Genomic DNA, 26,194 nt, shown 5'->3' with positions numbered 1-26,194 from the left:
CGATGGGGTGAGTGAAGTAAAGTTATCCACTCTGATAAGAAAGCCTCATGTTTGAGAGGTAGTAACTGTTCCTGAGCCTGGTGGTGTGGGACCAAAGGATCCTATACCTCCTTCTTGATGGCAGCATGAAGAAGAGAGCATAGCCTGGATGTTGGGGGGGTTCTTGATAATTAATGTTGCTTTCTTGTGCAGCGCTCCTTGTAGACATGCTCAATGGTGAGGACAGCTTTGGCTGGGATGGACTAGGCTGTACCCACCACCTTTGCAGTGGTACAGCCCAGTGACAACATAAAGTACCCAATGATGCGATTAATACTTGGTCTTCCTGAGCCACAGATCCGTACAGTTTTTTCAAAGCATCTTGCAGTGTTGTGGCAAAGTGTGGGCAAATCTGCAAGTTCAATAGTTGACTGTCAAAATAATGAAGTTCTAGCAATGGCCTGAAAAGTTGGCATGATACACCGTTTGTAGTGACACACCAGTTTGCAATCCATGAAGTCAAGCATCACACAGCAGGAGAGCAAGTGGTATCTTGTTTCTGTAAGGAACTCCCTAATGGCCAGACGACTGTAGCTAGAGATGCAGACTATGAAAATCCCAGTTCCTACCCTGGTGTTTCAACAAGAAATTCTGCAGAGGTTGAAAACGTTGAACAACCTTGATATCTCCTATGTGCTTGCTGTCTTATATTGATACATGTGCTGGCTATCTTAAATTGATATCTTCAAAGATTCAAAGGATTCAGAGCATATTTATTACCAAAGTATGTGTGCATAGTACTACCCTGAGAGTCATCTTCCCACAGACAGTTTTGGAGACCTGAAAGCATGGAGACCGGGTGCGAGCCCATGATCGACTCCATTTCTTGCCGATTTCACTAATGTCAATATTTTATATGTGCTGGCTATCCTATATGTGATATATGTGCTTTGTGCTGCGTATGACTGTTGGTACTGTGTCTTGCACATTGGCCCCGGAGTAACACTGTTTTGTCTGGCTGTACTCATGGGCATTCTTTCATAGCTCAATGACAATTACATTTGAACTTGACCTTGGACAAACACAAAGTTTTGAAGGAACTCGGCAAGTCATGCAAATTCTATGAAGGGGAATAAACAGTCAACATTTTCGGCTGAGACCCTTCATCAGGACTGGAATGGAAGGGGACAGAAGCCAGAATAAGAAGGTGGGGGGAGGGGAAGGAGATGAAGGGTCTCAATCTGCAACATCAACTGTTTATTGCCCTCCACAGATGCTGCCAGACTTGCTGAGTTCCTCCAGCATTTCGTGTGTGATTTTCCAGTTAACGAGGAATGAATACTGGAATGTCTCTACAGACAGTAATGCAAACATCTGCTCCATAAACAACAGTTAACGACTGGTTAACGTATGCCTGGGCTGCAAGCTGCCTGATTGTACCGAAATCTGCTCCAGCAATATGGAAGGTGACAGCGGGAAAGTAGTACAAGAATAATTTCAACAGGAAGAGCTGACATAGCTTCAAATGGAAAAGGAAACTGCTGCAAGAACTCAGCATATCCGCCATCAATTGTGGAGAACAAAAACCCTGAGTTATAATGTTCAGGTTAATGACCTTTCTTCAGAAGATCATTCATCTGAAAGGCTGACTTGCCTTCTTCCTCCCCATGAATGTTGTCTGAATTTCAAATTTCCAGAAACTGGAGTGTTTTGCATCTCACGGTACCGACACAAATTTCGGTGCTCTCTGCCTTCATTCATCTCCTTATTTTTACCCCCTCCCCCACAGAGATCAGCTAGAAATATAGCATTAAGTCAGTAGTTCCATTTCTTACCCTATTTTGATCAAGTGGACATGAAAAAAAATCATCATGATATTGTGCTAAATTATCAGTAGATACTGTCATAGAACACAGAATATAGGATATTATAGAACAGTACAGGCCCTTTGGCCCACGATATTATGCCAAGTTTCTAATCCACTCCAAGATCAATCTAACCCTTCCCTCCGACATTGCCCTCCATTTTTCTATCACCTAAGGATATGTTAAAAGTCACTAATGTATCTGCCTTGCCCACCACCCCCAACAGTGCATTTCACGCCCTCACTACTGTCTGTGACCTTTGTGTCATCTGCAAACTTGCTAACCCACCCTTCCACTTCCTCATCCAAGTCATTGTAAAATTCATAAAGAGCAGGGGTCCCAAAACAGATCCCTGAGGAGCACCACTGGTCATTGTCCACCACGCAGAATACACTCTGCCTTCGATGGACAAGCCAATTCTGAATCCACAGATCCAAGTGTCCCTGGATCCCAATGTCTCCTGACTTACTGAATGAGCCTACCATGAGGAACCTTATGAGACACCTTAACTTATGGACTAGTTTGCTGAAGTTAGCATTTCTAAGCATGGCACATGCAATAATGATTTTATTTCAATTTCAATCTATGAACATGGGTGTAAATTACCAGTTTAGAAGTAGTGGTCGCCTTCTGACCCATTTTGCTCTGATGGGTCGCTGTGGACTGTGGCTGTTTCTGCTTTGCTCGAGTAGCTCCACTAGATGCAGCCAAGGAACCAGATGTAGTCTTGGACTAAAGAGAAGAAATCAAAGAGCCTAGGAAATTTAAGTGATTCAGATCACAAGAAAATTCACATTTAAGTTTGTCATTTAAGTCTCTTCTCTCATGCCTTAAACCCATGCTTATAATTTAACACTCTCTACCCAGGGAAATAAAGCCTTGGGCAAGGGGTAGCACCTGATTAGCCCCCCAGTCAGGGTCACGTACAGCCATGGGAGCAGGTGGTGGATGGTTGTATGAGCAGCTGGTGCATATCACAAGTCCTGGTTATGTGACCACTGATGCAAAGCAGACAATTTCTGAAAAGTATTTGCAGCAGCCACTCTGGTGGTGATGTCTGCTATTTGTCAAGCAGGGTGCCGTGCACAATCCTGATTTGATGGGGGAATGGGGGAACATCTGGTGAAACTTCTGAAATGCCTGCTTCGCTGCTGCTGCTACTGTATGGTTCAGAATCTCCAGAGGAGAAGGCCCCGAGTCCTCGGCTTTGCTTGTTGCTTAGCGGCCGGGGTGGGGTCAAAGCGCTCGGCAGACGAAGGTGCTCGGAGAGGCTGTGTCGGAGGGGCTGGTTGGAGGCTCTAAGTTTTCAGACGGACTCAGAGTCCGCTGTGGTCAGGTGCTTCCAACGGTGCTGCATCGGCAAGTCTGCGGCACTTGGAGGTTCCTGGCAGGGAGGGTTCCTCCCTCCTGCTGCCTGCGTGAGATGATGAGGCTATCGGGACTTTGAGACTTTTTTTTTACTGTGCCCATGGTCTGCTCTTCATCAAATTATGGTATTGCTTTGCACTGTTGTAACTACATAATTATGTGGTTTTGTTAGTTTTAGTCTTGGTTTGTCCTGTGTTTTCTTGTGATATCATTCTGGAGGAATGTTATATCATTTTTTAATGCATGCATTTCTAAATGACAATAAACGAGGACTGAGTGTCCTCATAATCTAATCCAGAATTTATGTGTGCTGCTCAGTGATGAGAAAGAATTGCTTCACCTAAAGAACAGCAAAGATTTAAAGATTCAAGACTCAGGATTCAAGATTGTTTATCGCCAATCTTCAGCAAACAAGTGTCAAGGAGAATGAAATGATCGTTACTCCGGATCATATGAAACACAAAAAAAAACACGATAAGCATAAAGAACAGATATAAAAACAAAAAACACAATAGATATAAAAGCAATCCTATAAAACACAACAAACAAGTAAATGTTATAGACTGACTGACTGCATGTACATAAAGTGACACTGGGTGATTTGTATGTCGTAATGGGGGTGGGGTGAATGGGTGGAAGTGTTGATCAGCCTGATGGCTTGGGGAAATTAACTCTTTTTGAGTCTAACGGCCTTGGTGTGGATGCTGCATAGCCTCTTCCATTATGGGAGTGGAACAGACGGTACATAAGCTGGGTGGGTGGGTCCTCAATGATATTGCTGGCTTTTTCTTGCACCTCTCCGTACATATGTCCTTGGTGGTGGGCAGGCTGGTGTTGAACAGTTTGAGAGTGTCTACCTGGTGTTGTTGTTGTTGTTGTTCGTCCATCGTACGTCGATGAGGACCTCGACACCATTATGACGGTGTCAAGACTAGCGTGTGATTTGGATTTAAGTGAGGGAGAGTTGAGCAGCGTCAGCCTCACTCTCTCTTCCCAATTCCCATCTGGATCCAGTGGCAAGACAGAGTCTAGACGGCTGGAGATGGGACTAGGCGCAGTGGATGACCAGGTCGTCTTCTGTGTCTTGTCCTGCTCTACACGTTCCACGACGCTTGCAGAGACCGCCTTCTTGACCGTTGGACATTCCATTGGTCTCGTCCGCTCAATCCACCTGGTATAGAGCCCTCCTGTCTGCCACAATGCAGTTTCTGTACCACACAGTAATGCAACATGCTAGGATACACTCCACTGCTCATCTGTAGAAGGATGTGAGTATTGGTGTACACAGACCAGCTCATTTCAGCAGGCTGTACAGGTTCAGTCAGCAAAATATTTTTGAATCAAGGTGCTGCAGAAATATTAATTGTGGATTGCAATTACTGCTGAATGTTCTTACCTTGCATGAGTCTGCCGATTTGTGTGTTCCTGCAGATCCTGGCTTTTGCGATGACTAGAATGGAGATAAATGGAGAGTTATTAACTAGGTGGAAGAAAATATTTATATAATTTGGAGAACTGGTGTCTGTGCTTGGCTGAGAAGTTAGCCATGGGATTACGATTGAATGCTGTCGGTCACAATACCACCTAAATGTAACTAGGGTTCCTTGCTCTTGGTAAAGGCAGGAAATGTGGAACAAATTTTAAGGTGTATACCGGAAGGGGAAGTTGAGGCAACATACACCAGTCCTCGTTAAGGGATCAAAGTGAAAAGGGTAAGAACTTTCAAGTCCCTCAGTGTCAATATCTCCATGGATCTATCTTGGGCCCAACATATTGATGCAGCAAAGAAGGAATAACAGTGGCTATATTTTGTTTGGAATTTGAAAAGAATTGGTATATCACCAAAGACACTTGCAAGTCCCTACAGATACAGTGTGGAGAGCATTCTACATGTTTGCATCACTGTTTGTTATGTGGTGGGGGGGGTGGTGAGGGGCCACTGCACAAGGTAAACTCTGCCAGCTCCATCATGGGGCATTAGCCTCCCCATCATCCAGGACAATTTCAAGCAGTGATGCCTCAAGAAAGCACCACCATCCTTAAGGACCCCCATCACCCAGGACATGGCCTCTTCTCCCCTTTTCTTATTCATACCGTCAAAGACAAGGTGCCGGATCTTGAAAACACACACTCAACGTTTCAGGAACAGCTTCTTCCCCTGTGCCATCAGATTTCTGAATGGACAATGAACCCATGAATACTCCCTTGGTACTTTTCCTCTTGTTTTGCACTAGTTATTAATTTAATTTCTTTATTTTTATATATACTTATGATAATTTATAGATCCTATCATGTATTGAAATGTACCGCTGTCACATAACAACAAATTTCACAACGTATGCCAGTGATATTAAACCTGATTCTGATTCTGTTAATTACTTAATGTTGACCAGTAACACGAGCTGATTAATCGTTTTTCACATTCACCTGCCAATCCTGGCAATGACCGACCACAATTTCTTACCCAATTTCATCATTTCTACTTTTCCTCAAAATGGAAGGCTCGGGAATAACCAGACCTGATTGTACCTCAGTAACACAAGATTTTACAATTTGCCGGTATACATGCTGCAAAGGTGAAGAGCCAATTCAGTACCCCTTCAATCAAAATAAATGTATTCAAAATTATTGAATCCACAGATGGACAGCAGCACTGCCAAAGGTTGCTAAGAACTGAGGAGTCAAAACCAAGTGTGGATCTCCTTGACCAACATGTTTGAAGGACTGAGGAGTAATCAGAAGAGGGACTAGAAGTGGTGGTGAACCCTATTCACACACATAGATCAAACACTCAGTGGCTACTTAATAAAGTACCCCCTGTACCTAATAATTAGCTACTGAGTGTATGTTCATAGTCTTCTGCTGCTGTAGCCCATCCACTTCAAGGTTTGACGTGCTCTGCGTTCAGAGATGCCATTCTGCACCCCACTGTTGTAATATTATTTGAGTTACTGTCGCCTTCCTGTCAGCTTGAACCAGTCTGGCCATTCTCCTCTGACCTCTCTCATTAACAAGGCATTTTCACCCACAGAGTTGCCACTCATGTGTTGTGCTTGAAAATCCCAGGGGATCAGTAGTTTCTGAGATACTCAAACCACCCTGTCCTGCGTCATGGTCGAAGTCATTTGGATCACATTTTTTCCTCATTCTGAAGTTTGGTCTGAATAACAACTGAGCCTCTTGATCATGTCTACGTGTTTTTATGCATTGAGTTGCTACCACGTGATTGGTTGATTAGATATTTGCGTTAGAGAGCAGGTGTACAGGTGTACTGAATACCCAGGTGTGTATAGAAATCTACACAAGAGATTAATTACAACCTATACAAAGCTGCTGCGCAGGTTGACTCTGTGGTTAAGAAGGCATATGGTGTATTGGCCTTCATCAATCGTGGAATTGAATTTAGGAGCCGAGAGGTAATGTTGCAGCTATATAGGACCCTGGTCAGACCCCATTTGGAGTACTGTGCTCAGTTCTGGTCACCTCACTACAGGAAAGATATGGAAACTATAGAAAGGGTGCAGAGGAGATTTACAAGGATGTTCCCTGGAAATTGGGGAGTATGCCTTATGAAAACAGGTTGAGTGAACTCGGCCTTTTCTCCTTGGAGCAATGGAGGATGAGAGGTAACCTGTTAGGGGTGTATAAGATAATGAGAGGTATTGATTGTATGGATAGTCAGAGGCTTTTTCCCAGGGCTGAAATGGCTGCCACAAGAAGGCACAGGTCTAAGGTGTTTGGGAGTCGGTACAGAGGAGATGTCAGGGGTAAGTTCTTTTACGCAGAGAGTGGTGAGTGCGTGGAATGGGCTGCCGGCAACAGTAGTGGAGGCGGATATGATAGAGTCTTTTAAGAGACTTTTGGATAGGTACATGGAACTTAGAAAAATGGAGGGCTATGGGTAAGCCTAGTAATTCTAAGGAAGGGACATGTTCAGCACAACTTTGTGGGCCGAAAGGCCTGTATTGTGCTGTAGGTTTTCTATGTTTTTATGTTATATATTAGAGAGAAAAGCTGGATTAAGAGAAAGGAAAAAAGAAAAAGGTAGGAAGAGGTTAAGTTTATTACTTAGCATTTTTAAATGGTCATAAACTTTCAATTAAACACTTTATTGAAAGGGCAAGAGATGTTGATTAATGATTCTCACATCAGTAGAGTACTTTTACCTTAGTAATTACATGAGCTAATGTTCTACTGTGATTCAATGAGTAATTAATGTGCAAAACATATAAATCTCAGGAAGATAAAAGATTGAGGGAGATGTTTTTGCATGATAACAGGCAAGCAGCACTAAGTGGCAGTCTATTTGTGGTAATCACAAGCCAACCCGCTGGCAGCCGTTGGACTGGTTTGTAGAATTGTTATTTTTCTAGTAGTTTGAGTTTCTTATGCCCGTTTGTATTTGAATAGAATTACCCATATACATGTGAACCTTCCAGTGGTCACAGTTACCTCAATATCTTTCTGGAAACTTCTTTGTTTCAGTGGTGGGTGTCACATGACTTGGATCTGGCTATTTCATTGGTTAACTGCTGTCTGTTGGAATTTCAATGGAATATACTGTTACCAGTAGTCTGGTATAAAACCAGATAACCTTTGTTCTGTCTTTTTGTTCTCTCTTGCCGCTTCTTCTCCCTTTGACTTCTTTGTTCTTGTAACACTTAATAAAACGATCGTAAGCAACAAGTTTTATGCCTCCTTCTTGATCACAAAAGCATCAAGATCCAACAAGCAAATAAGGAAGTGCATCGGTCACATTATTGTTCAGCAAGTTCCGGACCAAAATATGTTGATAAGTTAAAATGGTGGCACTCGGGTGAAATAATCTTATTGCATGCTTCAGAAGCTAACTTATGACATTGCTCATGTGGAATTCACTGACATTGGCAGCCGGGAGGGGCGGTGGCCTTAGTCATCGCAAGGACTAGGCCTCAAGCTACGGTGTTGCCTGTTTACAGCCACCCAGGAGAAAGGCGTCAGAGTCAGTGCACTCCGCCGGAGGTGGTGTGGTGCAGCGTCCCAGTGGAGTTGGTGTGCACCCCGCCGTGTTCACTCGGCAGAAGACAAGTCGTACTGGTTTCGCTGCAGACTTCTGCAACGTTCATGAACTCAGGATCTCGGGCTATATTTTTTGTGTGACTCTATTTTACTGATATCTTATCGGTGGCTTACTATTTTGTGTGTGCCTTGTGCTGTGGGTGACTGTTGGTACTGTGTTTTATACCCTGATCCCAGAGTAACACTGTCTTGCTTGGCTGTGTTCATGAGTATTTGTATATGGTTGAATGTGAATTATTTGAACTATTATTGCTGCTCATTGTGGTCCTAATCCTGATTCACGACATGGCCTTTTGTTCTGATCGCTCAATTTCAATTTTTTTTTTAATTTTCTTCTTCTGATTTGTTTTCCCTCGTACAGTCTTGTATTTTCAATAGTCTAGTATCCTTCATTAAGACTGCTGATCTCTGAAATACTTGGAGTGAGGAAGCAAGTGAGCCTATGGACCAAGAACTTGAGACTGGATGGCATAACAAGCAATCAAAATAGGAGGCTGGGTGTGTTAGTGGGCTGCATTCTGGACTGGTAAGCAGTTAAGCAAGATAGACAATGAGCTCTTCGATTGAGTGCAGTAGAGCTAGCTGACTGCAACTACAGGTTGCCTGGTCAAACAAAGCGCGAAACGTGCAGTACAGTTATGTCTCCTGATTAGGTAGATCAGAAATCAGTCAAGACTGACAAAAAGGAGAGTAACCTTATCCAATCTTAAGACCACAGATATAGGAGCAGAATTAGGTCATTTGGCCCATTGAGTGTGCTTCCTCACCACTACCTACCCCTCCACTTATCTTCACATCATCCGTAAACTTGGCCACAAAGCCATCAATTCCATCAACCAAATCATTAACATATAACTTAAAAAGAAGTGGTTCCACTTAGAATACCACTAGTCACCAGCAGCCAACCAGAAAAGGCTCCCTTTAATCCACTATCTGCCTCCTGCCAATTAGCTAATGCTCTATCCATGCTAGAATCTTTCCTGTAATACCATAGGCTCTTATTTTCTTAAGCAGTCTCATGTGCGGCACCTTGTCAAAGGCCTTCAGGAAATCCAAGTACACAACATCCACTGATTCTCCTCTGTCTACCCTGCTTGTTACTACTTCAAAGAATTCCAACAGATTTTTTAGGCAAGATTTTTCCTTGGGGAAACTATGCTGACTATAACCTGTTTTATCATGTGTCTCCAAGTACCACAAAACCACATCCTTAACAATCGACTCCAACATCTTCCCAACCACTGAGGTCAGACTAACTGCCCTATAGTAACCTTTCTTCTACCCCTCTTCCTTCATGAAGAGTGGAGTGACATTTGCAATTTTCCAGTCTTTCGGAACCATGTCAGAATCTAGTGATTCTTGAAAGATCAATTGAACCATTTGTACCACTCGAAGATCTTGCTGTAGTGGGGTCTCTAGCAAGCTTGCTGACAAGGCTAGTCGTCCCCTTCAGTCACAAGATCAAAATAATCGAACAACTTCTCACTCAATGTCAGCAAGACCAAGAAACTGATGATTGACTTCAGCAGGAGGAAACTGGAGATCCGTGAACTAGTCCTCATCAGGGGATCGGAGGCTGAGAGGGTCAGTAACTTTAAATTCCTCAGTGTTACCATTTCAGATCTGTCCTGGGCCCAGCACATACGTGCAATTACAAAGAAAGTACAGCACCACCTCTACTTCCTTAGCATTTTGCGAAGATTTGGCATGTCATTTAATACCTTGACAAACTTCTATGGATGTGTGGTGGAGAGTATATTGACTGATTGCATCACAGTCTGGTGTGGAAACGCCAAGGCCCTCGAACAGAAACTCCTACGAAACGTGATGGATACAGCCCAGACCATCATGGTAAAGTCCTCCCTTCCACTGAGCATATCTACACGGATGGCTGTCCATCTTCAGGGACCCCCACCTCCGAGATGATGCACTGCTGCTATCAGAACAAAGATACAGGAGCCTCACGATTCGCACTACCAGGTTCAGCACATGTATGTATTGAATTTTCTATATATAATTCAATACATATATATTCTCTTCTGTATTTGCAGAGTTCGTCATTTTTTACACATTAGTTTGTTCTATTCTTTTGGGCGTTGTCTTTCACTGATTCTATCACGGTTCTTGGATTTACTGAGCATGCCCGTTACAGAACAAATCTCAGGGTTGTTAATGGTGTCATACTGTATATGTCTGGAGAGGGATGGGCTCTGCCAGGTTTCAGATGCCCAAGACATGCCGTACGATGAGCATACCAAAAAGCTTGTCATGACGGAGCCCAGGCAACTCCACCAGGAGTTACGGGCACACACGCGCACACACACACAACACACTGTAAATGTACTTTGAATTGAAACAAAACTTCTGCAGAAGTGACATCAATGATTAGGTAAGGATTGAGGGTGGATCTGTGATGTTACGAGGTGGGTCAGAGGAAATTGAAATGGGTGATTCAGTGCAGGTTCGAGAAAAGAATGCAAAGAATAGGTGAGGTCGAGATGGGTAGGGTTGTTAAAGATGGTGCAGTAGTCAGAAGAGCCGGAAGCAAGTTTCAGAAACATTGCACTGGCAGGAAAACAGTACAGTCAAATTTTTTTGTTATGTCATCAATCTCAAAATGGGTATAATAAACTACTTGCTTTGTCTAGACATTTCCTGAACATGGATACCTCGTAGACTAAGCTCAGTAAGTAATCATACTTCTTGCTCTTGATGCAAATTAGTAATTTGACAACAGAATTCAAATCTTTCCTTGTAAAAAAAAATTCTGCATCTTTCTACACTCTTTTCAGATTTTGTACAATTCATACATCTTGAACTGATAAAGATTTCTAAATATCTAAAGATTAGCTTTATTTGTCACATGTACGTCAAACATCTGAACACACAATGCAATGTGACATTTGTACTGTCAATAACCAACAGTCTGAGTTGCCATGCTTCTGGCATAAACATAGCACACCGACAACTTACTAACCCTAACCCGTACATCTTTGGAATGTTGGAGGAAACTCACGCGGTCATGGGGGGAGCATACAATCTCCTCACAGACCGTGGCACAACTGAACCTGGGTCACTGGTGCTGTAATAGTACTACACTAACTATTATTGTTGTGTGCTGCCTCTGTCTCTGTATTTGCAAGAGCCGATAACTTATTAAGCAACAATAATCAACTGTGCTCAGGAAATGATAAGCTAACAATAAATTTCTCTTATCTACAAACCATTTTAATGAACAAACTTACACAATTTCCAGCAGTGATTTTTTATATATATATATCTATTTCTCACTCCAGCGATAAAGCATATCACGCAAGTTACGAGTCACAAGCTGCTTGTCAATTAAGTATTTTTACAAACATGCCTGGACAGTAGAAAGTCAGCTTCTACAGCATACCACATCTAGTTACTATGATGACAAGCCTCCAATAACATAAGTATCATACATCAAAGTTGCTGGTGAACGCAGCAGGCCAAGCAGCATCTATAGGAAGAGGCGCAGTCGACGTTTCAGGCTGAGACCCTTCGTCAGGAAAAATAACATAAGTATGATCCCTCCAGTTGTTTAACTTACCAAACAAGCCTTTTTGATTTGCAATTGGGCAGAACAATTGCCTCAGAATTATTGATAAGAACAGTAGCCCTGAGATAACTGCAAGAATAACACACACAAAATGCTGGTGGAACTTGGGAGGTCAGGCAGCATCTACAGAGAGAAATAAAGAGTCAACCAGAAGGTCCCAGCCCAAAACGCCAACTATTTATTCGTTTCCATAGATGCTACCTGACCTGCTGAGTTCCTCCAGCATTTTGTGTGTGTGTGTGTGTGTTGCTCTGGATTTCCAGCATCTTAAAAATCTCTTGCGTTTATGACTGTATCAGTGATGGGTTTACATCTAGGACTGGCAATTCACCAACTACTTAATATAAAAAATGCATAAGCAGTAGAATATCTTCCCCCCCAGAGGTAAAGGTCTTGAAATTTAAAGTGAGTATGAAAATTTTTTTTAAAATCTTCCTACCTTTAAGCCTGATATGAATAGCTTCTTTTCCAAACAATAAACCACATACTCCGAGATGATGGGGAATCATTGAATCATAGAACTAGACCCTTTTCGAAAAATAAACTTATTATCCAAAACTACTTGCAGCATTAACTTCCATATTCTTAGGAATTCAACTAATGCGCTCAGCCTCCAGACTCAGAAGGTGCCACACCCCGAACCAACAAGTGGGTGCAGAACTCTCTGACAGAGCACTTCACGCACCACTGATGTTCAACCCCACCTCCTCCTGTTCCACCCACACCCATGCAAACACTTTGCTCGTTGCGTTTAATAGTGCACATCCAGGAGATTCTGAGAAATGCCTATAGCTTATGAACAAGCCTGAAGAAGCAATAGATGTTATTGCTTGGCCTATTATTCTATTGTCAAAGGTACAAAAATCTTTCACAAAAATAATCAAAGATTAATAAAAACAAGCACCATTTTCCCTCTCTCTCAAGTTGGAGGAGCAACATCTCATGTTCCAAAGTGTAAACACAAAATGCTGGAGGAACTCAGCAGGTCAGGCAGCACCATTGGAAATGAATAGACAGTTGACATTTCAGGCCAAGACCTTTCTTCAGGACTGAAAGGAAGGGGGAAAATGACAAAATAAAAAGCCAGGGGGAGGGGAAAGGGGCTAGCTGGAAGGTGACAGGTGAAGCCAGGTGGGTGGGAAAGGAAAAGGGCTGGAGAAGAAGGAATCTGGTAGGAGAGGAGAGTGGACCATTGGAGAAAGGGAAGGAGCAGGGGACCCGGCGGGGGGGGGCGGGGGGGGGTTAACTATAAGCAGGTGAGGAGAGGTAAAAGGTCAGAGTGGGGAATAGAAGAAGGGGGTGGAATTTGTTTTCCCTAAGGAGATATCGATACTCATGCCATGAGGTTGGAGGCTATACAGATGGAATATAAGTTGTTGCTCCTCCACTCTGAGGGTGGCCTCATCTTTGGACAAGAGAAGGCCGTAGACCTCATATTCCACCAATGTAGCCTCCAACCGGCTGGCATAAACATCAGTTTCTCTAACTTCTGGTAATTTCTCCCCCTCTCTCTTCCCTCTTCTTCAATTCCCCACTCTAACCCCTTCTCTTCTCCTCCACGGCCATTCACCTCCAGCAGTGCCCCATAAACTTCGTTTTCTCCCATGGTCCACTCTCCTGTCACATTCCTTCTTATCCAGATATTCACCTTTTCCACCTACCACCTCACAACTTCTTACCTCATCGCCCCTCCACCACCTACCTGGCTTCACCTATCACCTTCTAAGCATGTACTCCTTCCCTTTCTCCCAACCTTTTTATTCTGCCATCTTCCCACTTCTTTTCCGGTCCGGAAGAAGGGCCTTGGCCCAAAATAACAGCTGTTCATTCATTTCCACAGATGTTGCCTCCAGCATTCTGTGCGTGTTGCGTCAATTCTCCTCTGCCTCTTTATGGAGCGTGCTCCTGGTAAATTTTTTTTGAGGGAGTGGATGCTGGATATTTAAGAATAATTACAAGAGCAATTCACTTCCTATAAAACAAGCGCAATTTTTCACCCTGTGCACATCTGAATTAGAATCAAATTTCTTATCACTGATGTATGATGTGAAATTTGTTCTTTTGCAGCAGTAGTACAGTGTAAAAACATTTTTTAAAAAATCAAGTAAAAGAAAAATAAGTAGTACAAAAGAAAAGATTAACGAAGTAGCAATCATGGTTCACGGACTGTTCAGAAACCTAATGGCAGAGGCGAAATAAGCTGTACCTAAATCATTGAGTGTTGATCTTCAGACTCCTGGACTTCCTCCCTGATGAAGTACATGTCTCAGATGACGAAAGACCGCAATGATAAATGCCGACCTCTTACGGCACGGCCTCTTGACGATGACCTCGAATGTAGGGAAGGTCATGCCTGTGAGGCATCTCGCTGAGCCTATAACCCTCTGTAGCCCCTTGTGATCCTGAGCTTTGGAGCCTCCATACCAGGTGGTGATGCAACCAGTCAGAATGCTCTCCACTGCACATTTATAGAAATTCTTAAGAGTCTTTGGTGACGTAGAAATCTCCTCAAACTCCTAATGAAATAGAACTGCTGGTGTGCCTTCTTCATGATTGTATCAATGTTTCTAGCCTAAGATAATCCTTCTGGGAACTTGACACCCATGAGCTTGAAGCTAATCACTCTTTCTACCACTGAGGGGTAGGTAGTGCTGAGGAAGCAATGCAGTTGCAGCAGAACCTCAACAAATTGGAAGAATGGGCAAAAAAAAGTGGCAGATGGAATACAGTGTCGGGAAATGTATGATAATCTACTTTGGTAAAAGGAACAAAAGTGCAGACAATTATCTAAATGGGGAGAAGGTCCAAACACCAGAGGTGCAGAGCGACTTGGGTGTAGGACTCCCAGAAGGTCAATTTACAGGTTTAGTCTGTGGTAAAGAAGGCAAGTGCAACGTTGGCATTTATTTCAAGAGGAATAGAATATGAAAACAGGGAGATAATACTGAGGCTTTATAAGACACTAGTCAGGCCACACTTAGAGTATTGTCAATGGCTTTGGGCCCCATATCTCAGAAAGGATGTGTTGTCATTGGGGAGAGTACAAAGGAAGTTCACAAGGGTGATTTTGGGAATGAAATGGTTAACATATGAGGAGCATCTGGCAGCTTTGGGCCTGTACTCATTGGAATTTAGAAGAATGCGTGAGGTTCTCATTGAAACCTACTGAATGTTCAAAAGACTAGATAGGGTGGATGTGGAGAGGATGTTTCTTATGGTGGGGATATCCAGAACTAGAGGGCACAGCCTCAAAACTGAGGAGTGGCCCTTTAGACCGGAGGTAAGGAGGAATTTTTGTTAGCCAGACTAGTGAATCTATGGAATGCTCTGCCACAAACTGTGGTGGAGACCAAGTCCATTGGCATATTTAAAGCAGAAGTTGATAGTTTCCTGATCGGTCAGGGCATCAAAGGATATGGCGAGAAGGTACGTATAAGGGGTTGAGTGAGATCTAGGATCAGCCGTAATGAATTGGCGGAGCAGACTCGATGGGTTGAATGGCCTAATTCTGCTCCTGAGTCTATGGTCTGATGTCTCCATATACTATTCTTGAGGTTCACTGTCTTGCGGTCATTCACAGTAGAACAAAGAAATACATTAGAATCAATGGAAAAACTATACACAAACAAAGACTGACAAACGAAAATGTTCAGTCAAAAAAAGAGACAACTTCCACAGTCAACGGACTGGAAACCTGGCAGATTTGGATTAGCAATTTAAAACGTATTAAAAGGTTGTGGTTATGTGACCACTGATGCCAGGCAGACAATCTCTGAAGAGTATTGATAATGGCTGGGGTCACACATCTTGTAAAGAGACTGCCCAGAAGAATGCAATGGCAAACCACTTCAGTAGAAATATTTGCCAAGAACAATCATGGTAATAGAAAGAACATGATCACCTACGTCATGCAACATGGCACATAACAAATGAATAAACAGTAAGCTGTATTTGAAATGACCTGCCTATCACCTCCCTTTGGTACCCTTCTTCCTTCCCTTTCTCCTGTGGTTGAATATATCCAAAATATCTCTTTTACCATTCTCCATTCTGCTTCCCCTCTTACACTTTCTCTTCTCACCTGCCCATCAGCTTCCTCAGGTGCCTTTCTCCTTTCCCTTTCTCCAATGGTCCACTCTCCTATCCAGTCAGATTCCTTCTTACTTACCACTTTACCTCTTCCACCTATCACTTCCCAGCTTCTCACTTCAAACCCCTCCCCCCACCCACCAACTTCCCCTTCACCAGGATTCATCCATCACCTGTCAGCTTTTATTAGTTCCCCTCCCCCCTTCTTATTCTGCCTTCTTCCCCTATCCTTTCCAATCCTGAAGAAGGGTCTCGGCCCAAACTGATGACTGTTTATTCCAGTCTATAGATGATGCTTGACCTGCTGCATTCCTCCAGCATTTTGTATGTGTTGCTCTTGATTTGCAGCACCTGCAGTTATTAACATCTTCACATATTTCAGTCTTATAAAAACTCTTTTCAACACATTTTAGTTTAGGGAAAGATTTTTGCACCTAATATTTAATATCAACTAAAGGTTAAAAGTTTTATTAATGTACTGATTTTGCTGATGGTTTGGTTAATTAAGGCGACGCAGATTCCTAGCTTTAATATATTTCCCAATGGTATTGGGAGTGTAGCTTACAAAGATTAAAGATCAGCTGTATTTGTCACATGTACATCGAAACATACAGTGAAGTGCATATTTGCGTCAACGACTACCACAGTCCATGGGTGCAGCCTGCAAGTGTCACCACGCTTCCAACGCCAATAAGGCATCCCACAACTTACTAACCCTAACCCATACGTCTTTGTTCTTATGGGAACTGAAGAATCACGCAGTCACAGGGAGAACATGCAAGCTCCTTATTGATAGCAGCAGGTATTGAACCTCGATCGGTGATCTCTGCTGCTGTAGAGCGTTGAACTAAACGTTACGCTACCGTGCCACTACCCGCTACAACTGAGTAACGCCAAGAGGCACAGCTTTGGTGTCTTGCTGAACCTCAGAAGAAATAACTTTATATTATAGAGTACAAAATGTAAATAGACGTACAGAAGGAGATGGACAGCCACTAATTATGGACACCCATGGGGAATCTAGCAGTTCTTTATGGTATTTGTTCCTTGGGCAGTTTGCAGAATCAGTGGAAAGGTGTATATAACAAGTCAACTACATTCCTTCAATGCAGCAATGTTTTCAAAAGAAAAAGTCAGATCGAAACAAACTATCTGAAATAAAACTTTATTTTCATTTTCTCCATGCCAATGTGTTTAAGAAAAATTAAGACACCCTTTGTGTGAGGGTGCATGTACAAACATGTTTCATTAACCAAGAAAACTAAAGAATATGGTCTGCTGTTTCTGAAGGGTGTGATCTACTGACTTATGATCTCACAGCCACACAAACAACTACTGATCTGATTTGTGTAGAATTCCAGAAATTCTGCCACTGCTGCTTTTTAATGAAGCTTTTCAAGGCAGAGAAAATAAAATCTGCTTATAGTTTAATAATGTCTCCAACTCTATGATCAATCAAAATGGGTAGAGTTAGTACAGAGTGCTCTATTTGTGTGTGTAAGTATGCAAAAACTATAAACACTTTAAGTACACATAACTTTAGCAACACACACACAAACTGCTGAGGAACTCAGCAGATCACGCAGTATCAATGGCTAAGGCCCTTCTTCAGGACTCGTGTTATCAATACTTTATCTTTATCTATTAAATGGCCACCCCAGCACTAAAGGAGTAAAATCTGTCAAGGAAGAACAATTAGATTAAGTTATAAATTCATAGAGTGCACTACGGTGCACAAACAGGACCTTTGGCCCATTTAGTCAGTGTAGAATTGCCTCGTCCACCAACCTACACCTGGGCGATAGACTCCATACCCTTCCCATCTATGCACAGTACTGATCCAAACTCCTCTTAAATATTGCAATTGAACTCGCATCCACTACATCTGTTGGCAGCTCATTCCACACTCTCACCACCCTCTGAGTGAAGAAGTTCCCTCTCGGGTTCCCCTTAAACATTTCACCTTTCACCCTAAACCCATGACCTCCAGTTCTATTCTCACCCAATGTCAGTGGAAAAAGCCTGTTTGGATCCACCCTCTATACCCCTCATAATTGTGTATACCTCTATCAAATCTCCCCTCGTTCTCCTACACTCCAGAGATTAAAGCCCTCACCTGTTCAACCTTTCCCTCAAGTCCTGGCAATACCTTGTAAAGTTTCTCTGTACTCTTTCACCATCCTAGCTCCATCTGAGGAATTCTTTTCATTTTTACTTAGACTTTGTGAGCTGGAAAAGATTTCATGAGCTCTGAATGTTTAAATATCCTCACTATATCTATGCAGAGGGCACAGGCTAAAGCAAATTAGGTAAACTACCAATGACCAAAGAATTCAAAAAGAATTAACAGGCTCAATTCTGCAAGGGCTCTCAGTAGTTCTACGTTGGCTAGATGGGCCAAGGGCCTGTTCCTCTGTTGCAGGGCTCTATGACTCAATGACTCTAAACCTAATTGTTCTTCCCTGCACAGATTTTATTTCTTTGGCACTGGGTGGCTATTTAATAGATAAAGAAAATAATTACTTCATTAACTAGTATATCATATCTAACCGTAATGCTTTTGACAGGAAAATTATCGAATATATAAAAATGCAGTATTGTACAAAAGTCTTTGGTACATTTATATACTGTAGCTAGACCTTTGCAAAGTTCTATGGTAATTTTATGTCTTGCACTTTACTGCTGTCGCAAAAAAAAAATCACTTTTCATGACATATGTGAGTGATGATAAACCTGATTCTGACACGAGTATCTATTGTGGACTGAGAGTAGAAAGGGCAGAGGGAGGGGAGAATCATGGTTGGGAAAGGGGGTAAGGAGTGAGGAAGGAGGAGGATGCATGCACCAGGGAGACATTCTGTGGTTATCAATAAGTCAATTGTTTGGAATCAAGTGACCTTGCCCGGTGTCTCAGGGCTCGGTGCATCTGTACCGGTGCCACCTATCCCTGGCACATTCTCTGCCCCCTCTCCCACACCCTTCCCATGGTGATCCACTCTCATTAATCCCAAAATCCTTTGCTTCCGCAAGATTTACAAACTCACTCTCTGCAATACAGACTAAATATGCATCCTCCTTTAGTTTGGTCCCTTTCAGTTTCCTCATAACTTCTATCCCACCGTCACAGCAGGACTCCTTCGAATCCCCTCACCAAGTGGCTGAAGTCCAACCTCGTCCTTCAACAATGCCCACAACAGATCCTCTGTACAACCTCAACAACTCCGTATCTGAGGTCCCAAACCAAGCTTGGAGATTCCAACCAATCCCTCTTCCACACCCCTGGCTTTCTTTGCCAAGAAACAGAGATTCCACGCCTCCCCTGCCTCCTTTCAGGATTATGCATGGCCTACATTCCGCAACCTCCTCTGTCCAAGGAAGGTCTTGTTTTACTGCACACAGTGCCTTGGGAATGGTGTGATATTTCTGTCTGAAAACTAATGCATCAAAATAAATATTTGAATGCATCTCACAAATGCCATTTCACTGATGATACAACCAGTGATAAAAAACTATGGTAACAATATTAACATTCCTTCCAAAATATATTAGATTTTAAAACACTACAGCTGCTTCCATTTACTCCTCATTTAATCACACACGTAACAGTCAATGGAAAGGATATTTATCATTAATGGAGCATTAAACAGGACGAGGAAGGTAACCTCAAAAAAAAACTCTCAATTTTTGTCTTGACATTTTAAACCAAATATCCTTTATAATCCTCTTAAGAGATCAGTCATTAACCAAACACAGTAAAACCCAATAATCAAGCTTTGGTGATGTGAGCTTGACTGATTGTCTGGACTACCGGATATTTTTCCTATTAGTATAATCAACACCCAGTTAATTCTTTTTTCCTGATATTATACTGTATTATTCCTGTGGCAGAGTGGAGATACATCTCTACCAAAAGAGATGTAAGGCGTTTCTTCTCTCTGTTGGCCTGCAGGTCACCCATGGGCAAGGTGTAGCATCTGCTTAGCCCACTGATCAAGGTCACGTGAAGCCAAGGGAGCAGGTGGTGGATGGTCACATGAGCATCTGCAGCATATCAAAGTCCTGGTTATACGACAACTTGTGCTAGGCAAACAACCTCTGAAGAGAATTAGTAATGCTAGGGTCACCTGTCTTGTAAAGACACTGCCCAGAAGGCGGCAATGGCAAACTATTTCCGTAGAAAAATTTGTCACGAACAATCATGGTCATGGAAAGACCATTATCACTTACAGCATTCAACATGGCACATAATGATGATGAATACTGTAGTAAAAAGCTTTTCTTTGGACCTTGGGAGCTCAAAGGGAGGGTGGAAACAGTGTTCTGGGTAGTTTAGGGAACGACATGCCAGTAAACTTATAGGGAGCAATACACATGAAATGCTGGAGGAACTCTGCAAATCAAGTAGCATTCATGTATGGAAACAAACAGTTGATATTTTGAGACCCTTCACCAAGACCTTAAAAGGATTGTGGGGTCAGGCTCCAGCGATGTTAAAATGAGATGGAAATTGAGGCCCAGGGTGTTTAAACGGAGTACGAGAAAAAGGGTCCCAGTGAATTTAAAGATTGTGTGGGAAGTTCGAAGTAAATTTATTAACAAAGTACATATATGTCACCGTATGCAACCCTGGTATTCGTTTTCTTGTGGGCATTCACAGTAACATGATAGAATCAATGAAAGACCACGCCCAACAGGACAGAAAACCAATCAGTTTTTGCAAAAGACATCAAACTGTGTAAATACAAAATAAAAATAAGAAGAAATAAATAAGAAAGAAATATCAAGAACACGAGATGAAGAGTCCTTGAAAGTGAATCTATAGGTTGGGGGAACAATTCAGTGATGGGACAAGTGAAGTTGAGTGAAGTTATTCTCACTGGTTCAGGAGCCTGAGGGTTGAGGGCTAATAGCTGTTCCGCCTCAACTATAATAACAAGTTAATAATAATAAGTTGAGTTTACTATTGTCATGTATGCAAGTATAGAGAGGTAGAGGTACAATGAAAGACAGGTACAGAGAGGTACAGGTACAATGAAAGACAGGTACAGAGAGGTACAGGTACAATGAAAGACAGGTATAGAGAGGTACAGGAACAATGAAGGGTGTATTGAAAGGTATAGGTACAATGAAGGACAGATATAGAGAGGTACAGGTACAAAGAAAGACTTTCTTACATCAGCATCACAGGCATGTAGGTTCAGACAACACACAGAACATGTAGTAATACAAAAGAGCGAAAAGATTTGAAAAAGAAGACTGGTGCATAGATGGTCAGAGACAAGTCCATGATGGTGCGGGAGTTGGTTCAAGGTGTTCCATTGCTTGGATAAGATTAGGGATGTGCTGGTCCGTTTTAAAAACCTATGGCTGTGAGAAACTAGCTGTCCCTGAACTTGGATGTGGTACCTCAGGGCAACCGACATCTTTGATGATAGATTCCGCCCTCTTTCAGCTCCACCTCCTGCAGATGTGTTCAGTGGCTACGCCCATATGGACCTGGCTATGCCCACGACTCTCTGTAGTCTCTTGTGTTCCTGCGCATTGGAATTGTCACACCCGGATGTGCAATCAGTGCATCCACACAAATTCGTAAGAGTCTTTGGTGACTTGCCAAACCTCCTTAAACTTCCAAGAAAGTAGAGGCACTGGTATGTCTTCATGACTACATCTACGTACTAAGCACGGCGCAGGTAATCTGAGACTAGGAACAGGGGCCATGGTGAGCCAGATGCTGAGCCATCTGGATTTCCAACCAATGGGATTATCAAAGTTTTACCATGCTGTTGTCAGTCAATCCTTGCCACAGCTCTAACGTGAATACTAACAACATAGCTACACTCACCTTGGTAGTCGAGCTCATTGGTTTAGAACTGTCAACTTTAACAGGTTCACCGGCTTTTGTTTTTCCTTGCTGGGGAGGAAATAAAACAATTTTTAGATCACACATCTAACAACGATATTCAATACTCAAGTTTTTATTTTTTGCTCAAATAAAATAAACCAGCTACATCTATTTTCAAACATAGAACACTGAACACTCGAGCACAGCGCAGGCCCTTTGGCCCACAATGCTCTGCCGAATGCTTAACCTACTCAAACATCAATCCCTCCCACGTAGCCCTCCATTTTTCTGTCAGCCATGTCTCTCAGGAGTTATTCATTTCCCAACGAAAAACCGTTGATATAAAGCTTTTGTTTTCCCTCTCTCTCTCTTCAAATGCAGCCAAACCAGCTGAATATTCTTAGTGTTTTCCATTTCTATTTCAAATTTCCTTCAACTGCGGTATTTTGGCTCTGTTCCAATTAAACACATCCGGTTATTAACTAAATGTAAATGAGTCATGTAAATGTGGAAGGGTATTTCTGAAACACCTATAATATGATCAGTACATCGTAAATGAGAATGCTTTGGTTTGCATTTTACACTTGAATGTAGACAGTAGAGCTGTTTATTATTCGTGACTTTGGCTTAAGAACATGCAGATCTGTAACAGAGCAATAAGATATAGGAGCAGAATTAGGCCATTCAGCTCATCAAATCAGACTATTTGAAACAAAATAAAGGATTAATAGCTGAAGAATTTAAGAGGTGGGCTTTATGTTTGGACCAAAGCAAATGGAAACGAGGAGGCTTCAGCCTTAAGCCAAGATTTCAGAGTAACCAAAAACATCACTAGCAATGCCAAAAGTAAAAGAGCAAAAGCTTTAATGCTGAAAATTTGAAATACAGACTGCAGATCAGGCAGCATCCATACAACTAGGAGTAACATTTAATCTTCTGCCATCAGAGATTATGTGAACATGCGTAATTTACCATTCTCAAATACCTCAATATAGTGATTTTGTTCACCATCAGCTGTTAAAACTCATCAGGCATTTGGCATTGCTGGATTGGATTACAACCACTGCTCTCCTGTCCAGCCTGCACTTCTCCAACTCAGTCAACTTGAGACCATCAAATAACTGCTGATGATTCACATCTATCGTGATATCCCACTCATCCAACATCTCATTTTAGTTGAATTCTATTTTCAGTTACCCAATGATGCAAGTTATGAAGACTTTTGTTTATTTGACTTTATATCCCTCCCCCACTGCTGTTTGTGACCTTTCTACTTTGCCAACTTTGCCCTTGTATGTGAACCTTTTTTAACCTACCATTGCCAACAACGTCTTCGACAGGTCTGAAAGCTTGGCCTACAACAAGGGTTCCCAAACTTTTTTATGCCATGGACCAGTACCATTAAACAAGAGGTCTGTAGACCCTAGGTTAGGACCCCCTGGCCTAAAGATATCTCCCTATCTCCCACTCTTCTTTGCACCTTCCATTAAACCCCTCCTCTCTGACTAAGATTTCGGTCAATATTTGATAAAGCACGCACCTTTTCTCCCCCATTGCTTCTCTTGTTTTGGAAACGTTATTCAAAGCGACGCTATAAGTACAAGCTGTGGTTATTGTTGACACAGCATGGTCGCTTAATGGTTAGCAGAACACTTTACCGTGCCAGTGATTACCGAGCTTTTGCTGTCTATAAGGAGTCTGTACATTCTCCCTGTGATCACGTCTCATTTCCTCCCGCATTCCAAAGGCGTACAGTGAGAGTTAGTGAGTTGGGGGTTGGCAGTGGAAACATGGCAGCTTCCAGCCCAGTTCTCGGATGGTGTTGGCCATTGATGCAAACTTTTTCCCTCTGCTAGCCTTGGGCAAGGTGCAGCAACCGCTCAGCCTGTTGAACAGGGTCCCTTTTGTTCCTGGGATCATCCTCCTCTGGACACTCTGCAATGGCTGCATATCCTTTACGTAAAGGGCCTAAAACTGCTCACAATGTTTTAACTGCAGTCAGACCAAGGCCTTATAAAGCCTCAGCATTGGATTCCTTATGATGCTTGTTTATAAAATGTTAAGCCAGTTACAGAGTTGAAATCTTTCAAAGTTTAAAGTATCATCCTGCCCCTTTTAGATAATATTCTATGATTGCCACCAAATTCGTATCAAGTGTGGGAATACAGGAAGAAAATGTAGAAAAAAGGAATGCAGGGCCAACTGTTGGGCTAAAAATCTAACTTTCAGCATGTATAGAAGCAATTCAGACATACAAAGGATGACATACAGTGGATTACATTATGATCCAAGCCCTTCTTCATCAAATTATATTTAATATCTACAAGAGATGCTGTAAATCCAGAGCATCACACATAAAATGTTGGTGGAATTCAGCAGTTCAGACAGCATCTACGGAGAAAATTGAATAGTTGATGTTTTGGGTTGAGATCCTTAATTAGGACTCAAGGAAGGGGCAGGAAGCCAGAATGAGTCGGTAGGGGGAGGAGAAGGTGCACAAGCTGGTGAGACTCATTTAATATTTCTATGTGAACAAATCAGGGTCATAAAGCTAAGTAAATTAAACAATTGAGAGCAGTCATCAAGAGGGAAGTTGTTTTGGACACTTAGACACAAATGCAACTCAAATAATGTCCTGGGTCTGATTCACATTTTTGTGCGGCAGTTTCAGCTGTAATAATGACACAAAACACAAGGTTTTATCAAGCAACAGTCATCCCTACTCCTCAATGTACTTGTACGAACAAAACAAACAACAGTTTAAGTTCTAGCAAATTTTATACGATGTGGTCATATTGTGAATCACAAAGCCCGGTCAAGGCAAAACACATTTTTCATTCTGATACGTTGCTAAAGATTGCACAACTCTCTCAATGCAGCCTTGTGCAAAAGTCTCAGGTGCCCTAGCTGTACATCTGTGCCTAAGACTTTCACACAGTACTGTATGCTGGGGATTTTAGTCTGGGAGACAGATATCAGCATATCTGAGGGATTTTGTGGAAACAATACTGGTGGTGTCTTCCCAATGCTTGAGGGCCTGCAGTCAGTTGTCTAGCTCTCAGAAGCATAATGAAGAGTAGTGATGACTGTTGCTTGATAAAACCTTGTGCTTTGTGTCAGATCTGAGGTACTGATCCTGGAATGTACTGCATTTCAATCATCCAGAGGCTCTGCTGGTACATTGAAGGTTGGGGTGAATTTCATCATTGATGTCAAACTTTCAAGATAGGGGAAGTGGTGATGTTTTGCAAAATCTCACTGAACTTTTATTGTCAGAGGACAGTGTGGTGCAGCTGGCGCTGGTGGAGGATGGAGACCTTGATTTTGTGTAAGAGCCATCTGCCCACGTGTTGCAGTGAATGTCAACAAAGCATCGTATCCAATGCTGAGGTCAAGAGGGTTGAAAGCTTCAAGTTTTAGCCTGACCTGGTCCAACCACATCAATGTCACAGTCAAGAAAGTTCACTAGCACTTCTTCCCCAGGATTCTCTCACCAATTTTCGTCAATGCACCACAGAAAGCATCCTATCTGAAAGCATCACGGATTGGTACTGCAACTGACATTAAAAACTAGAGAGTTGTGGACACAGCTCAGCACATCAAGGAAACCAGCTTCCCTTCCATAGACTTTATCCACATTTCTCACTGTGTTGGACAAAACAGCCAAAAGGTATACAGCCCAACCACCCCAGACATTATCTCTTCTCCCCTCTCCCATTGGGCAGAAGGTACAAAACCCTGAAAACACACACCACTAGGCTCAAGGACAGCTCCTACCCCACTGTTATTAGATGATTGAACATTCTCCTGGTACAATAAAATAGACTTTTGACCTCACAACCTATATCATTATGAACTTGTACAGTGGTTCTAGAAAGTCTGTGAACACTGGTAGAATTTTCTCTATTTTTGCACAAATATGACCTAAATTGTGATCAAATCTTCATGTCAGTCCTAAAACTGGATAACAAGAACCTAATTAAACATTTGTTTATTTATCTATTGAGAAAAATGATCCAATGTTACATGTATTTGTTGCAAATAGTATGTGAACCCCTGGGGTAATGACTTCTACAGAAGTTATTTGGGGTCAAGTGTTCCAATCAATGAGATGACAATGGCGGTATTGGGTTGTAGAGGTGCCCTGCCCTATAAAAAAGACACACAAAATCAGGTTACTGATAGAGCCTGTCCTTCTCAAGAAATATCTCTTCAGGTGCACCATGCCCCAATCAAAACAACTTTCAGAGGACCTTAGAAGAAGAATTGTAGACAGGCATGAAGCTGGAAAAGGCTACAAAAGTATTTCTAAAGACCCGAGTGTTCATCAGTCCACAGTAAGAGAAATTACAGTAACAGAAATTGTCTACAAATAAAACAAACTCAGTACTGTTGCTACTCTCCCTAGGA

The 26,194-nt window shown here is 42.3% G+C and overlaps 1 protein-coding gene across 7 annotated transcripts in view; it reads right to left on the bottom strand.

The window, feature by feature from the left end:
* cast (calpastatin) overlaps positions 1–26,194 on the bottom strand; it is a 206,002-nt gene that overhangs the window by 122,586 nt on the left and 57,222 nt on the right. For all 7 annotated transcript variants that reach the window (XM_063068584.1, XM_063068580.1, XM_063068585.1 and 4 more), the window contains exons 3-5: positions 21,785–21,853; positions 4,609–4,662; positions 2,451–2,576 (exon numbers count right to left, since the gene is read on the bottom strand). In XM_063068584.1, coding sequence (XP_062924654.1) covers positions 2,451–2,576; positions 4,609–4,662; positions 21,785–21,853 — 249 coding nt within the window. The remainder of the gene's footprint in view (positions 1–2,450; positions 2,577–4,608; positions 4,663–21,784; positions 21,854–26,194) is intronic.

This window comes from Mobula hypostoma, chromosome 16 (assembly GCF_963921235.1).
Source record: "Mobula hypostoma chromosome 16, sMobHyp1.1, whole genome shotgun sequence".
Classification (NCBI taxonomy): Eukaryota; Metazoa; Chordata; class Chondrichthyes; order Myliobatiformes; family Myliobatidae; genus Mobula; species Mobula hypostoma.
Note: the sequence above shows the minus strand (reverse complement) of the source record. Positions and strands in the feature narration are given on the sequence as shown.